This window comes from Sebastes umbrosus, chromosome 12 (genome assembly GCF_015220745.1).
Source record: "Sebastes umbrosus isolate fSebUmb1 chromosome 12, fSebUmb1.pri, whole genome shotgun sequence".
Classification (NCBI taxonomy): domain Eukaryota; kingdom Metazoa; phylum Chordata; class Actinopteri; order Perciformes; family Sebastidae; genus Sebastes; species Sebastes umbrosus.
In genome coordinates, this window is record NC_051280.1 from 27,260,491 (window position 1) to 27,276,952 (window position 16,462).

Sequence of the window (16,462 nt, forward strand, 5' to 3'; positions counted from 1 at the left end):
GGGGAGGCTAATTTCCTGTAAGTAAATTATAAGTGATAAAACTCCTGTTATTTACAGCTTTAAGTTAGGACAGTAGGTGTTTAAATTGAACCACAAGATGATGATTCCTTTGAAAATCATATGTTCATGGGCCTGATGGGTGGCTGACGTGAAAATGTTGAGCCCATACCGCCTCGGATTTCTTATACAGGCGCCTTCTCCCTCCAATCCATGGCCTTGCTCTCTCAAATTGTATTTGAGAAGAAAATAAACAAAGACATTTAATTTTTTTCGATTAAACTACATATGTCTGGCTCTAGGTGTGATTTTCATTTCCAAGTAGTGCAATTGAGTTTGACACACCTGACTAAAGTCCAAGGACCTCCATGGATCTTGGGGAGTCTAATTTCCTGTAAGTAAATTATAAGTGATTAAACTCCTGTTATTTACTGCTTTAAGTTAGGACAGTAGGAGTTTAAATTTAACAACAAGATCATATGAGAGGTTTGTGGGCCTGTTTTTGGGGTGGGTTGGGGGGGGGGACTAGTGGGTGGCTGACGTGAAAATGTGGAGCCTACTGCCTCGGATTTATTATACAGGCGCCTCCTCCCTCCAATCCATGGCCTGCTCTCCCAGACTGGCACACCCACCCCACCGTCACACACTGTGTGTGGGAGAGTCATTTGGGCCTTGTGGGCTTCCTGGTCCTCGGCTCCGCCTCGCCTCGATCTGACCGGACAGCGAAAAAAACACTTCACAGTTACAAGAACAAAAGCAACAACGGATGGACCGAGGGAGGACGAAGTAACGGCGGACTCAAATCCACACCTGAACCTCACGGATTGAGAGATTTGTGCGCTCAATACGGGACTTAAAAAAGCCGGACGACTGAACTCCTGCGTAAAAAAAAGGCGACTAAACTTGGTCGCCTCGCATCTTTGTATCCCCACAGTAATCCGTCGAGGTGCTTGATAAATAAGACAAGGGTCAAACCGACAGACGGACGGTATTGTTTCCCCTGATCTCCCTCTAAACTTCGGCTATAAAACAAGGCGCAGTGGCGGAAGGTGGAAACTCCTTTTGTTCGCTTTTACGCGCAGACGGACCTCGGAGGGATAACTGGGTTATTTCGGCATTTTCGGGTAAGTTTATTTTTATGTTTCAGTGAAGCGTGTCTGGCTGCGGAGTGCGCCTGTGCAGTGTGAAGCGTTTTAGTTAGTACGCCATAAAGAGGGGGGAGAAACACACACTGGGGCTGCTATTGTGAGAGGCAACCCAGAGCAACTTTTACAGCTTTTTTCTCACATTAAAACAAAAGATATAACGTAGAAACTCTTCCAATGCATTAAAGATTAAAGGAAAGACGTCAAAGACGAGGAGAGGCCACCACATGATCTCATCCTGTGGGTTTAATGTGTCACCAATGACTAATATGGTGGTTTCATAATTGTTTGCTAATGTTTTTTGGTATATTTCAACATTTCAAGATTTTATTTTGTCCTTTGTTTTTCATGTTTTTATTCTGTATTGTTTTTATCTTGATGTTTGCACTATTTTAACTTATGTAAAGCACTTTGTAACTATGTTTTGAAAGGTGCTATACAAATAAAGTTTATTATTATTATTATTAGTATTTATTATTACTACTACCCAACCTTAATCGTCGACCATGGCAGCAACTTAACAAAACTAAATGCACAATATTTCCTCTGTTGGCCCAAATAAAAAACAATTCCTCCTAAATGAAAATAGTTACTTGTAAGACACTGCCCAATAAGTAGTTGCAAAGATATTATCAATATAAGTAGGCAATAACTGCAATGGGACAAAATTATTGAAAAAAGAAAAAGTGTTTCTGAATCACAGTATTTTTTTTATCACTACCAAACTGACATATCCCATCATGGTGTGTTGAATTGTTGGCTTAACACCTGTTGCTTAATAACAAAATTACATTTCAAACCATTTTTCATATTGTTTTATAAGAGTGCCTAGACTTGGACTTGGAGTGTGACTAATGCATCTCATTTTCTCCTTCCACAGGTTTCTCTCTCGGCTCTTTTGTGAAGAGGCTACACTCATCTATCGGGACTGAGAACTTGGGACTGGAACAAAGCCTGACTGGGACGGGGTGAGAAAGTAGACCGTGATGGATTTCTCATAGATCCCCATTCCCCACGCATACCCACCCACCACACCCACCCCTTTTGCGAGCAATCTCCCCCCACTCACACAAAACAAAAGTCAGTCACCACGCTTTGGGGGAGGGGAACCCAGTCTGGACAGAGTATACGACTAGTTTCACTGGGAGAGTTCAGAATAAGGAGTGCAAAGTAGAGGGGAGAGGGGGAGGGGAGGGGAAACAGCTGTCAGATAAATGACTTTGAATAAGAACTGAAAGTTCTTAAAACATCGTAGTCTATACTCTGTACAGAACAGAACAAATTCTCCTTCTCCCTACGGTGATCTTATCTGTGACGTGACAAGTAAACAACAACTAAATCAGTGTTTTTATTTCTCTTCTAGGTGAAAGAGCCTATTTTGATATCCCAGATGGCAACCTACAGTGAACATAATGGCAGAAATGGACTACTTATGGGCGTGAAGGGGCACTTTGAAGTAACAAAGACAGAATGTGAAGGAAAACTTGAAGCTAAACGCTCCTCCAAGGATTTGCGCCACTCAGCAAGCTCAGCTGACAGCAACGTGAGTGGCGCGGCTAGTTTCACCACTAACCACAACAACGTTGTGTGCCTGCCTCTGGTGTCAGAGGGACTGAAGTTGGTGTGGACACAGTCAGATCAGACCCGTGAACTTGACACAATCTCAGAGCTGGTCCAAGCCTTTAACTTATTTCCATACCCGTCGTCTCGTGAGGTTAGCACCCTGGCCCGGGTATGTGCCTTGCCACTGGACAAAGTTAAGGTGTGGTTTATGGTGCAGAGGATTAAATATGGCATCAGCTGGTCATCGGAGGAGATAGAGGAGACACGGCGAAAGCTGGCAGTGCCTGAGATCTGTGATGAATCTACTGAAAAGAATGATGAAGTCGAAATTAAGAGCAAAAGTTGTGAGGAATTGGTAATTGAGGATACGGACAGCAATGAAGTAGAGGGTGCTCTCTCTAGCCCCCAGAAGAAGAAACCAAAGTGTGAGTCACCAGATTCCTATAAACCAGCCAAACCCGCTGCCCCATGTTTCAGCTCCACCCTCCCACCCCCTCAGGATTCATACTTCTACCGCCCACCAGCGGACACGCCGGCGGACAAGCCAGCAAGTACAGCAGCCGACGTCTCCCTCGACCTTTCAGAGTCATCCTCACGACAGCACCGTCATGGGCGCTACAAAAAGTCTAAACCTCAGCTCGCTGCCCTTCGAAAGAGCTTTCTGAGAGAGAACTGGCCAGCGGAGGCGGAGCTTAGACGTCTGCAGGAAGAAACGGGGCTGAGCCGCAACGACATTCGCAAATGGTTCAGTGACAGCCGGTACCAGCTTAGGGTTGGCCGAGGAAGCCTTGCTGCGGCCCAGAACTACTCTCAAAACACTGGAGGTAAACATGATCAACAAATTCAACCTCTCCCACTTATTACACAAAAGACTAGTGAGCTAAACGGGGTAAAGGTCCAGGAGGGAGCCCGTGGCAACGGGATTAGAAACTCACATTTCTTTCAGACCTTTCTGACGAACAGCCTGGAGGCATTTGGGGAAAGGGTCCTTGAGGCAGAAGGGTATGAGGTTATGGAGGAGCTTTCTGGTGATGGAGACAGTTTGAAGGACGAGGAACAAAGTGAAGAGCTACCCTTACAACTGACAAAGACCTACAAGATTGAGCCAAATGTTCCACAGGAACCATCGGGTACCTTAAAGTCCTCTCCCTACTCTTCCCCCTCTGGCAGCCCACCACTGACTGCCTCGCCTATTAAACCGCTTTCAAACAGCATCAGCACATCAAAGAAGTCAGCCCACTCAGCCAAAGCCAGTCCCTCACGAACACCCTTGCGCGTCCCAAAGGGTAACTCGTCCGCGTCCACATCCCCTGCCCTCACTCCAGCTGGGCGACCAAGAAAGACCAAGGAGCAATTGGATGTGTTAAAGCAGAACTTCTTACGCTGCCAGTGGCCCAAGAGTGAAGATTACACTGAACTTGTTAAGCTTACAGGTTTACCCCGGGCAGATGTTATTCAGTGGTTTGGGGACACACGGTATGCCGTTAAAAATGGCCAGCTGCGCTGGGTGAAGGGGGTCCGCGACCAGTTCTTGGCAGAACTTGCAGCCCAGCAGAGTAGCAGTGGTTTGACTAATGGAAGTGGCTCTGGGACATCTACTCGGGCCGGGGGTAGCCGCAAACGAAGATCTCAAGCAAATGCAACAACTGCAGATTCCCCCGATATCCAACCACTGATGGCATATCACCTTTCAACCGGCTCACTACATGAAAAAGACCTTGACTCTCTATGCAAGAAATCCAGAATGAGCTACCAGCAAGTGCGGGATTGGTTTGCAGCTCAGGATGTTGGGGAGACTGAACAAAACCTGATTATTGCCGAATAACACCCTGGAACCAGACTTAAGAACATTTCTGAAAGTTGGTTGGGTGCTCCTCACATCCTTTGCACCAGCGAGCATAGTTATTACTTTGGTTTAAATTGCTTTAATTCGGCAGGTTTGTAACATCCGGTCTTCCCAGTACAAGCCCAAAGTGAGGTTTGAGTTTTTATATATGCTGCGTTTCCTGCTTATCCTAATATATTTTGGACTTGAAGTATAATTGTGCTGCCCGTGTTGCTGTAAATAGGACAGTAACTTGTACACTGGTTTGCTTTATTTTTATGTTTTTTTGAGCTTATTATTTTTGTTTAGATATCACTACTACAGAATATTTAGTATGCTATTGTAGCAGTATAATTTAAACTGGTTGTACTTTTGGTACCTGACTAAAGCAGATGAGTAACTGCTCCGGAAAAGTGTCTCTGTTGATGAATTTCTTTAGACTGATCACTGTGTGTAATCATTCCTTTACAGCCAATAATTCCTTGTCATGAAAAGCACACTGGACATGTACACTTTAAATTGACATCTTGCACTTTGGTTTTAGAGCCTGCTGTCATTTCCAATAAATCCAATTATTTCACAAAATATGAGTTCCTAACTAAACCATGTCATATCGATCCCTTAACACTGAAACCTTTTATCATATTTTGAAAACAGCATGGTCCATCTAATTCTACTAATGTCTTTACAGCATATTTCTGAGACACATTCCCCGATTCTCCTTTAGACGCTCTGCTGTAATACTTGATGTACTATTTGTATACTTTGTCATTTGCATTTAACTGCACATTTTTTAACAGTAAAGGATAACCGTACTAAGAAAGCAGCAATCGCATGAACATCTTGCAGATGTCAGAATTGCGAACTTCAATTCTGATTTGCACTCATTAATTCAGTCAGTATTTTTATATCTAATTTTGTCTTAATAGCTGTAGGGTGTGACTTGATGGTTTATAATCTAGACAAACTAGATGAAATAACGGATGGGAGTCCACGTACTGTATAAGTAGCAAAGGGTTTGAATCCAAAGAAGAAATACCTTTCTGTTAACTCAGATTATGAATTATAACACAAGCATTATACATTCAGGTTATCAGTTCTCCACACTTGAAAGTACTTCTTAGACTACAGGGGTAAAGTGGGCTTTCAATGGAGTCAGAGTTTAGTTCATTAGAAGCGTCTGGATAAAGTTTAGATGACCAGAATATTGATGAAGCAGTGTCCATCACTGTGTTTTGTTATTCTATTAGTAATCAAACGTTAATGCAAGTGTCATGCTGTGGAGGAAAATGTCCATAACGCTTAGTGTCTTCCTTCGCATTTTGTCTTCCATGTATTTTCTCCTGTTAGAAAAATTTCTCATTTGCACAATTGTGTCACTGGAAACCAGTAAAGGATTTGCCTTTCTAATCATGTGTGCAAGCAATGTTTTTTTTTATGAGTGTACTGTAATGACTCCAGCTGATTCTGACAGATCAAATTTATTTTTTCATCAGTGTAAATTCTCTGTTGTGAGCAAAAAGCAATCTGCAGAAATGGTTCTAATATAAAATTAAGCTTAAAAAAATGTATTGCCAGAAGACAATATGGCAGGTTGATTAATCAACAGAGCAACCACGTCAGTACAACATCCACGTAAACTTAACAATTATAAAATACCTCAATGTACAAGACATTCAATCAACTGTTACTGGGCAAAAAATATTTGTATCTCACACAAACTAAGACGTGACCATCCTGATGAACACATACATATGGCTAAAGAGTCCTTAACTGATACAAATGTCCCCAGAATTGTTACTGTAGGGACCATTTCATTAATACCTGGGTGACTGTATTGATAACCCACTCATAAACTGGAGCTGGAAGACGTTAGGTGTCTGACGCTGAGTTCTGAGGATGACACAAATAGACTGACTCAGCGAATGTTGCTCATCTTTCGGCCGCTCCCGTTAGGGTTTGCCACAGCGGATCATCTGAGATCTCGACTGATTATAACAAAAAAGTCTTCCCAACATGAAAATGTAGAAATGTGATGCAATGTTTAACGGCAAGTTATTTGGAAAGCATGTCTTACCTTGTAGGAGTGCTGAAGGATGTGGGTGTTCCTTTTTTAAAACAGAGGGGAAAGGATTTTGATTAAAGATAGAATGCATTTAATTTCTGAGTTGATTAAACATAATATATCCAGTGGCAGAGCTACAAAAGCGTCTTCGCAACGACACTTACTGTGTACATGTTCGTGAAGAGAGCTGTGGCTCGAAATAGAGGTAGCTGATCCAGGAGTCTGTCAAAAACAGAAAGAAGTTCAAATTTAAAAGTTTATGGTTGAATATTTAATTGGTACTAATGAGGACCTGGTCTATGTAAATGTAAATCAGATTCTATTGTCACACATTGTACACAGTGAAATTTAATCTCTGCATTCAACCCATCCTAGTAGCAGCGAGCAGCCACTTTACAGCGAAAATATGAAGGTGTAATTATTATTGAGCATGAAAATGAATACTTGACTTCGGAATATGTAGTCTGACAAAAACAATCTAGCTTCTGTTACTGTTTGGTAAGTATCAGTACCCCTGACAGCACTATATTACCAATACTATTTTAGTTTTAGCCCGATATATGATAGCAAACGTAATGTTGTGATGTGACCAGCGTTAGCTATTGTTAGCTAACGCCAGTCACTCAGAGAAATTGAGCTTGTTCTCAAACTCAATTTCTCGCCAATATCCTTTATTTCTTCTTATCACAGTCTGTTGCTGGTCTCTTGGACACCTAACTGGCTCATAATTATAAGACCGTGGACCGTCATATGCGTATGAACATTCATTTTCAACCTCAGTGTTAGTTCTATTAGCATTGTGATCCATATTTATTAATATTTAACTGACCGCTCTCCCTCAGCCCACATCACTTCCGGTTTGTCTTTTTTGATGCAGAAATAAAAAAAAAAAAAGGTCTTACAGAAATGCCTCCAGATGTCACCAAAGTGAATATATATGTATGTATATATTTTTTGAAACCTAGTGTTTACATCATTTTCCTACTCAATTTTTCATTGAAGGCTCTAACCTGCAAGTTGCTCTTTTAAGGTTCATTTACTAGCCTCTTCCAGAGGTTTCAACCATATATCATAGTTTTCATCAGTGGATGGAGTTGTCATGGAGATGCTTCAGGAGAGCTTCGGTAAAAGTTATTAAGTTGACCCTGAATTAAGATTTTTTTTTATTGTCAACTGTTATTATGTCGAAAAGAGTCCTTTTTAAAAGTTGCAGAATAATCTAAGAAGAGATATATATTTTTCTTCAGTATTTCTTGGAAAACACTTTTGTTTCCAACATAATAACAATAATTTAAAGTAGGTCTATAAAACATTACACACAGCCAATATAACTAGGAGACTTACTGTGAAGGAGGATAGACTGCGACCTCTGTCTCTGGCCCACCCCTGAGACTCTGCTGAGCCTATGTAACTGAGACCCAGACAACATATTTGAGCATAAAATATTTTGCAATCTTTTTACTAAGTGTAGATATGTGATGATGTTGCAAATACAGAATGAAATCCACCAGAGCATAGCAATGTAGTACATACCTCATAGTTCTTGAACGAGGGGTAACTGGTAAAAGAAAACATGCACACACTCCTCATCAACTTGAACCAAAACATTTGATTACCATTAACTGTAACAATTCAACATAAATCACAGGGTTTACCTGGGGAGGTGACAGCCACAGGGAGTGACATCCTTTGAGTGCTATACATGAGACAAAAAAAGTTAAAAACTTTGGAAACCTTTATTATTAAACAGGATAGTCCTGAAATGTGAATTGGTCTTACCCATCTGTACGAAACTGTCCTGGAGAAACCTGTAGCAAACAGAGCATGTGCAGGCTAAATTAGATATGCAACTCATTATTACCTGAACATTGCCATTTTTGGCAAAATAAACTTTTTCTTTATTAGACTTTTGGAACACTTACCCTTCGCTGAGAAAGTGGCTTTTTCAAATCAGCAGTCTCTCTTCTCAGCTCTGAAAGTTGCTTTTTTAAGTCAGCATTCTCTCTTTTCAGCTCGGAGAGTTGCCTTATGATGACAGACGTGGGAAGAATAGCGTTGCAATCAGGGAGGTTTATTTACACAGCCACTGAGGAACAATAACAGATACGGAAATCACCTGTAACCCTGCTCAGTGACTTCCTTCAGACGCCTTTCCAGTTCAACAGACTTATGCTTGAAGTGCGCCGTCACTCTCTCCATTTGTATCCGCTGAAATTGCGCAATCTGAAGAGCATGGAGACCTCACTATCAAATATTCTTTCAGTGAAAATAAAACTTGTAAATCAACTTTTGGATTATTGCTAAGGGATTCCCAAGTGATGATGACTATTTGGGATGCTTTTAATTCTGTCAAATATCCCTCTAACTGAAGAAACCCCTAGTTGAATGACTCACTGACTATCTTATTAATTGTTATAAATTGACTCGCTGCTCTGACATTTAACATCCCTGTACAGCAATTAAAAAGGACAGCAGCGAGGGAGCTTGGGTGAGCGCTGCACAGAGGAGACAGACCTGTGAAATGTGCTCCAGCCGTGACTGGATGAGCTTCACAGGGTCCTTGAAAAACACCTTTTCCTGTGGCTTCATCTGAAAAAGAAAATGAGTGCAGATATAATAAGTTGGCTATGTAACATAAGGTCATTCTCTGTTGGTGGCATCATCAGACAGTAGTGGAGATGTCAAACTCACCAACCTCATCTGTGATGGGCAGATAACTGCAGCTGGCCCCACACACACTGCACTGCTCTGTGGGAAAAGACATAATCATAAGAAGCATAACTAGCCCGAAACTGTCTAAATTTGAGCCATGATGTTAAAATAATTATAGTTAAAAGTGGAAGCAAATTGACTTAGCGTATATAATTTTCTTACTCGATTTAATGCATGCTTCGCAGCAGATGTGGCCACAGCTGGACACGGCAAACTTCGACCCTCTCCTTGTGAAGCACTGATTACAGTGGAACCAGTCCATTTTTAGTCCTCCTCTGCAAACGCAAGATTACAATACACAAATGTGATTAGGTAACATTAAATATTACACTATTTGACCATAAGGATGTGGTCACATACTTTTAGTATTTTATTTCCTGGTGTGGACTTCCTGTTTTGGCCCTTTTACGTTTTAACATGACACTTTCCCCCTGCACAAAGCCAGGCCTATAAAGACATGGTTTTCCCAGTCTGGTGTAGAAGAACCCGACTGGCCTGTACAGAGCCCTGACCTCACCCCCATACAACACCTTAGGGATGAAGTGGAACGCCGGCTGCAAGCCAGGCCTTATTACCCAACATCAGTCCCCCACGTCTCAAACAGTCTCAAGGCTGAATGGGAGAAAATCCCTGCAGCTAGGGTACAAAATCTAGGGGAAAGTCTGCCCAGACGAGTGGAGACTTCTGGCAACATATTAATGCCAAAGGTTATAAAATGGCATGTTCAAAAGGTGTTAGGTGTCCATATACTTTTGGCCATGTAGTGTATTTTACAGTTACACTGTTAAGTTTTAATATCAAGATTTTTATTACATTGGGGCAGGATTTTTTTTGCCCACAACCACAATGTAAATTCATCACATCCACACTCATGAACAAAGTTACCAATATAGAGTTCTCCAGGGTTGTCGTATTTTCGTAGGCCAACCCGCAATTCAGAATCGCACGGCTTTCCTCGACCAAAAGCCAATGGGATTTTTCCATTGGGTTTTGGATTATTACAGAAAATAAACTCATAATAGGCTGCGCATGTGTCACACCCCATAGCTCAAAACCATGTCCCAGCCTCTTTCAATAGAATAGAGAAGAGAATAGAAAGCTTTGTTGTCATCGTATTAAATACAACGAGAATCACAGTTGCCACTTCTGGTCAGTGCTTTAAAACAAATACTTGACAAGACTAAACGAGGCAGATAAAACATATAACAGATAAAACACACATAGTTATAAAGCAAATAAAACAGCTAAAGTAGATGTAATAAATAAATATAAATAGAAGTGTTACACTAGAAGTATAAAATATAAAAATAGATATAATGTAAACAGAGGTAATTGCAATTGTAAAATAGTTAGGGTAGATGTAATAAATAAATATAAACAGAAGTGTTACACTAGAAGTATAAAATATAAAAGTAATTGTAATGTAAACAGAGGTAATTGCAATTGTAAAATAGTTAGGGTAGATGTAATAAATAAAATGTAAACAGAAGTGTTACACTAGAAGTATAAAATATAAAAGTAATTGTAATGTAAACAGAGGTAATTGCAATTGTAAAATAGTTAGGGTAGATGTAATAAATAAATATAAACAGAAGTGTTACACTAGAAGTATAAAATATAAAAATAGATATAATGTAAACAGAGGTAATTGCAATTGTAAAATAGTTAGGGTAGATGTAATAAATAAATATAAACAGAAGTGTTACACTAGAAGTATAAAATATAAAAGTAATTGTAATGTAAACAGAGGTAATTGCAATTGTAAAATAGTTAGGGTAGATGTAATAAATAAAATGTAAACAAAGGTAGTTGAACTTGAGGTGTATACTGCATCAAGGATATATTGCACAGACAAATGTATTTCACATTCAGTGTATTAATATTGCACAGATTTATTGTTTGGTTATGCCTTGGTTTTAGGACTCATTCCTGTAGCACATAATGACACAACCTCCACACACATTTAGGTACAGCAGTCTAAAGTTAGCTAATGCTACTCATCTACAATGCTAACAGGCTATTATGCTATTGGCTACCAATAGTGTTAGCAAGCTAGCTAACGTTAGCTTAAATTCACTTCTGTTTGGTAAGAGGGTAAAAAACTGACTCTAAACTTTCATAACACTTTGGCTACAAAGTATCCGCTCTCTCGTTTTTGTTACCTTTCCAACATTACCTGTTGCCCTGCTTAAAGGGAAGTAAGTAGAAGTTGTATCCTGACTGTTATGTCAGTTTGGCTCAGCAGTCCCGCCCGCCTCCCGCGCTAATAGCGGTTCTCGTTCTCTGTTCTGATTGGCTGAGTGACCAAATAGCGGACTCGTGCTCTGTTCTGATTGGCCAAGTGAGCAAATAGCGGACTCGTGCTCTGTTCTGATTGGCTGAGTGACAAAATAGCGAACTCGTGCTCTGTTCTGATTGGCTGAGTGACAAAATAGCGGATCTCATCCTCTGTTCTGATTGGTCCAAGGACGTATGAAGACCCCATTCCTCAGTGTCTGTTAAAATATTATGTCAACGGTTTTTAATCAATGAGAACATAATAAATATGTCAGCTTGTTAGTTTGGGATTTTAAAAAATGGAAACTGTTTTTGTTCACATTTTCATTTTTATTTATCATTGTTGTAAGTCTATGGTATGACGGAGTATTAGGGCCACATTGAGGAAAAAATAAATAAATCTGAGATTTCGAGAATAAAGTCATAATATTATAAAGTAGTAATTTTTCGTGTTATTTTCTTTTTTTCTCGTAAAGTTATGACTTAATTACGTAATATGACTTTTTTTTCGTAGTCATATTCTCGTAATATGACTTTTTTTCTAGTAAAGTTATGACTTTATTCTCGTCATATTCCGACTTTTTTTCTCGTAAAGTTATGACTTTATTCTCGTAATATTACGACTTTTTTTCTCGTAAAGTTATGACTTTATTCTCGTAATATTACAACTTTTTTTCTAGTAAAGTTATGACTATTCTCGTTCCGACTTTTTTCTCGTAAAGTTATGACTATTTTCGTAATATTACAACTTTTTTCTCGTAAAGTTATGACTTTATTCTCGTAATATTACAACTTTTTTTCTCGCAGAGTTATGACATTATTCTGGAAATCTCAGATGTTTTTTCCCCTCAATGTGGCCCTAATACTCTGTCGTACATGTGCACTTTGGCCCTCACTGCATTAGACTTATATACTTAGACTATAAGATGCGTTACCTTCATCACAATGCTCAAATGTTTTGTGGCTCCATACAGATTTATTTATTTTTTGCCTAAAATGGCTCTTTTGATAGTAAAGGTTGCTGACCCCTGGTTTAGATGTTATAATTGTACAAGGTCATTGTTAATTAAACTTTTCTTAAACTAGTTATTTCTGTCAAGATATTTAAAATTCTGCAGAAATAAGTATAAGGAATTTGGGGAGGAATATGATGGATAGGATTTAAAAAAATATGGCCTTGAGCTGGTCAGCGCAAAAAGTTTTTTTTCCCCCTCATTAAATAGACTTACTCTTTGAATGCTTATCTTATTTATACTTGTCATCTAAAAACACCTGTTGCACCACACCATGTCCTGCACATTATGTCTCCAGTTTCAAGATATATTCCACTTTACGGCTTAATTATTAATCTCTGGTTCTTTAGTCATCAAAAAGTAAAGTATCAACATTTGTGCTGGTGTGGATGGAGTGTAAGCTGCATGTTGAACCTGATGGAACAATGAAGGTAATATGAAGAGGTCAACTTGTTATGGTGATTAAGACAAACCATTAGATAATCCAGTCATGCTACATAAATTATTTCTTTGTAGTTCCGGGTAATGCAACTTATTTAACCCATATGTTTTTAGCAAAATATGAATTGTGAGACCTGCTGTAAGAAAATAAATAAACCATAATGCAGATGTTTTAGGGATCATTCACTGCATTTCAGTGTGTTTTGTGCATTAAAGTACAGCATATTATACAGTCCATATTTTCCTCTGACAGTGATTATGGATGTTCACAATGACGGCCTTTCACACAAATACTTTGTGTATTGTGCGAACATAGGAATAAAGTTATTCACAGGTCATTTTGCTGACATGTTTGAAACAGATCTACATTTAGACTACTTGAAATAAATCCCACCTCTTGTATATATGAAGTTGCTGACCAGATGTGCATTTACCCAGGAATAAGATTTCAGTCGACATCAAGATATGACGTCATGAAAATACTAGATACTTGATTGCAATACATCTTCGTTAAGACCATTACACACTCAACAAACTTAATAAATTTGAGAGCTTTCAAGTAAATGGTTTTGCAACATCTTTAATGGCTTCATTACGATCTGAAATGCAGAGAGACAGGCACCGAGCTTTTAGAAGCTTACAAAACCAAGAATAAAAACCCAATTCAGATTGCAGGAACCAGTCTGTACGATGATTCATTCCTGTTGGGGGAGAAAAAAAAAAAAAAAGTTTAATAAAGCTGTTGAGGATAAGTATAATTTTGCAATGTAAAGTTAAATGTACCTTGAGATACTTCAGGAATTCACATCAGTGATTTTAAGTGGCCCAAGGACTGCGTTTTGTACCATTCCATACTTCCCTATATAAGAAAAAAAAATTGTTTTAGTACAGTACAATGAGGCAAGTTTGATATAGCAGAAGTTGTGCAAATACCTGATGATATACTCCTCATCCTCCTGGACTTGCAGCTGGATTCACAGCAGTCGCAAAGATTACTATGTGCGGTGTTGTCCAGCAGCTCCCAACTTAGTTGGTTCATGAAGATTGGAGGAAAAGAGTTGTAAAATTATTCCATGATATAGGTCCAACATGTTGTGAATGGTTACAACTGGGAACTGTTGTAGCATCTGCAGACTGAGCCAGTGCTGAATTAGACATGCCTAAGGTTTAAAAATCTTCAAATTCAGATATAGTAATGCATTTTTTTTCTTTTTAAGTGACATTTTTACCCTTGCTCTTTGACAAAGTGGCAGGCCTTCTTGGTGTTGTCAAGACCATTGGGATCCCAAGCCACAAGTTTGCAGTGGATAAACACCTGTTGAGTGGAGAAGTGGGGTTGCAAGGTATAAAAGTTTGTTTACAGTATTTAGATTTTTATATTAGTTTTCACAATAAAGCCCTGCATCTAAAAATGAACATGCACCATCTATAGAATGAGACTAGTTGTTACCTCTTCTCCGAGACCAAACCTAAAGGCTTGAAGGGATAGGCGGATTTCCGATGATTTTTGCCTTGGTTCGAATTTTGAGCGCGATATCATACTGTCCACAAGACATCTGTGAAGTTAAAGAACATTTTCATTACTTCAAGTGTCTGGATGAGAAAAAAAAAAAAAAAAAAAAAAAAAAGGAAGGACGTCAGTGTTTTATTGCCAGTGTCACAAGAATACCCCTTATTGGTGATTATCGGGTATATGATGCTTTCCGGCTGCAGCTCTGGTGTGGTAGCCGCTACGCATTCCTCAAGCAGCAGCAGCAAGGGCTGATGGGTCTTCTGCGCCACGCTAGCCATGATGGGGATAAAGGAGCCCAGAGGAAAGCTGGCAGATTCAGCGGGGCCTGAGAAGTCATCTAGAGTACAGCAGTAAATTGGATTAAGTTACGGGAGTCACTGCGAGAGCTGCCATTTCCTGTGAGGTCATGTTTTTATACCCACCATTCATAAGTCCAATGTGGAACACTAGAGCTCCCAGACCGTAGGTATGAAACACCGGGTCATAAATCGAAGGGTACCAGTCTTTGGGCCTGCAAAAAAAATAAAGCAGATTACTGAAACACATGCATCAGTAGAACTGTAAATGTCGGAGAACTATGGTGGCCTTCAGGAACCGTAAAAATCTGAAAATCTCTGTCTAGAGCCAGTGTTTGGTTTGTCCGTTCTGGACTACTGTAGCAACATGGCAGACTCTGTGAAGAGGACCCGCTCATTCTAAGCTAACCAAAACGACTCTTAGTTTCAGGTGATTACACACTAATGAAAACAGTTTTGAATATTATATTCCATTTCTGCCAATAGATCCCCCAAAATCCTACATACTTGCCCTTTAACACTCGATGTTGAAGTAGTATGAACACCCACCTCTCATATGCACAGACAACCGGGTGAGTGAAGCCCACAATGTGAGAACCAGGAGAGGAAAGGTAGGTCAGATCGTTGGTGTACATGAGATGATTCCCAGTAACCTATGAGAGAGACAAATGGCACTAAGCTGTAGGAAATATAGAGGACTCACAGGTATAAATACACTACTCACCAGCCTCCTGAAGTTACAGTCATTTAAATCCACACTGAAAACAGCCTCCCCGACTGATAGGCTGGTGGGGAAACAGCTCCCCAGACGAAAGAGCGACATGTCGGCCTGGGCTCTGCTCTCTGTCCACACCAGCGTCACCAAATCCGGCCTGCAGTCCAGTGTCATGTCTGTAAGGGATGCAACACAAAGAACTCAAGTTCAAACAATTTGTATTAAAAATGATAAAATAACATGGCTGTCCTGTATTTGGCTACAGTTTTTACCTGCATGTACCGACATGGCAGCTGCCAGGCTCAAAAGCAGTGCACCTTGCCAAAAGAAAGCCATCATGACTGAATGCTTGCTGCAGACACTGTGGGTGATTTTATTCCTTGTGACTGGGAGACATTGATCAAGAGAACCTCTTTCACCTGGTGTGTGTCAACAGTCTCAGGTGCAGCGGCCAGCAGACTAATTACAGCTCGGAAAGCAGCTTATTACATCACACAGTAGACCCATTTCAGTTTAATATGGTGCAGCTTGATCAGCGGCATGTCAACAGATGTCACGTTTTGTGGAAATATTTTTTACTTTTCATAATTTACATAAAAATACACAATGAAGAGACACATTCCACTCTTAAATGTCATGTCTATGATATAATTTACATTATATTAGTATATAAGAATTCCATAGATATGCAAGGTCAGGAAGCAAAGTAATCGTTAGTCGACTAATCAGCTGTTTTGGTCTTGGTCCAGAAAGATTTCTTTAGTCGATTACTCATTTTTTAAATACTTTTTCATGCTGAATGACTTGAAAAGAAACTTATGAGCACATCTCTGGTAAACACAAAATGTAAAGTGGTGCTTTTTTGTGATTCTTTGTTGAGAAACTCAGTTCTATCGATTA

General features: G+C 39.7%; 3 protein-coding genes across 4 annotated transcripts; 1 reads left to right on the forward strand and 2 right to left on the reverse strand.

Annotated features, from left to right (window-relative positions):
- The first annotated feature begins 609 nt into the window (after positions 1-609).
- Positions 610-5,940, forward strand: homeza (homeobox and leucine zipper encoding a). Its single transcript, XM_037786330.1, has 3 exons — positions 610-1,121; positions 2,023-2,110; positions 2,506-5,940. The coding sequence occupies exon 3, from the start codon at positions 2,533-2,535 to the stop codon at positions 4,528-4,530; it is 1,998 nt and encodes a 665-aa protein (XP_037642258.1). The 5' UTR covers positions 610-1,121; positions 2,023-2,110; positions 2,506-2,532; the 3' UTR covers positions 4,531-5,940.
- A 55-nt stretch (positions 5,941-5,995) lies between these two features.
- Positions 5,996-11,586, reverse strand: LOC119497912 (RING finger protein 212B-like). 2 transcript variants are annotated; one of them, XM_037786348.1, is made up of 13 exons: positions 11,484-11,586; positions 9,470-9,582; positions 9,291-9,343; positions 9,110-9,184; positions 8,712-8,818; positions 8,518-8,620; positions 8,375-8,403; positions 8,251-8,291; positions 8,129-8,153; positions 7,940-8,006; positions 6,760-6,817; positions 6,608-6,638; positions 5,996-6,423 (listed from the first exon to the last, which is right to left on the reverse strand). In XM_037786348.1, exons 2-13 carry the CDS (start codon positions 9,567-9,569, stop codon positions 6,348-6,350), a joined length of 765 nt encoding a protein of 254 aa, XP_037642276.1. In that variant the 5' UTR covers positions 9,570-9,582; positions 11,484-11,586; the 3' UTR covers positions 5,996-6,347. The 2 variants fall into 2 exon arrangements, with proteins under 2 accessions (XP_037642276.1, XP_037642275.1); XM_037786347.1 differs by having other exon boundaries at positions 11,470-11,580.
- Positions 11,587-13,604: 2,018 nt separating this feature from the next.
- Positions 13,605-15,995, reverse strand: LOC119497908 (zona pellucida sperm-binding protein 3-like). Its single transcript, XM_037786342.1, has 10 exons — positions 15,835-15,995; positions 15,572-15,738; positions 15,397-15,500; positions 14,974-15,062; positions 14,708-14,888; positions 14,489-14,594; positions 14,268-14,353; positions 13,972-14,063; positions 13,822-13,897; positions 13,605-13,739 (listed from the first exon to the last, which is right to left on the reverse strand). The coding sequence occupies exons 1-9, from the start codon at positions 15,899-15,901 to the stop codon at positions 13,833-13,835; spliced, it is 957 nt and encodes a 318-aa protein (XP_037642270.1). The 5' UTR covers positions 15,902-15,995; the 3' UTR covers positions 13,605-13,739; positions 13,822-13,832.
- Between the last annotated feature and the right edge of the window lie 467 nt (positions 15,996-16,462).

Bases quoted from the DNA above. Each gene is read 5' to 3' on its own strand.
- homeza (XM_037786330.1), top strand. From the start codon at position 2,533: ATGGCAACCTACAGTGAACATAATGGCAGAAATGGACTACTTATGGGC.
- LOC119497912 (XM_037786347.1), bottom strand. The intron at 9,185-9,290 runs GTTGGTGAGTTT...TTTCTTTTTCAG, and splicing joins ATCTGCCCATCACAGATGAG to ATGAAGCCACAGGAAAAGGT. The intron at 8,007-8,128 runs GTATGTACTACA...TCTGGGTCTCAG, and splicing joins CCTCGTTCAAGAACTATGAG to TTACATAGGCTCAGCAGAGT.
- LOC119497908 (XM_037786342.1), bottom strand. From the start codon at position 15,901: ATGATGGCTTTCTTTTGGCAAGGTGCACTGCTTTTGAGCCTGGCAGCT. The intron at 15,063-15,396 runs GTGGGTGTTCAT...TTTTTTTTGCAG, and splicing joins GTTGTCTGTGCATATGAGAG to GCCCAAAGACTGGTACCCTT. The intron at 14,064-14,267 runs GTAAAAATGTCA...GAACCAACTAAG, and splicing joins CACTTTGTCAAAGAGCAAGG to TTGGGAGCTGCTGGACAACA.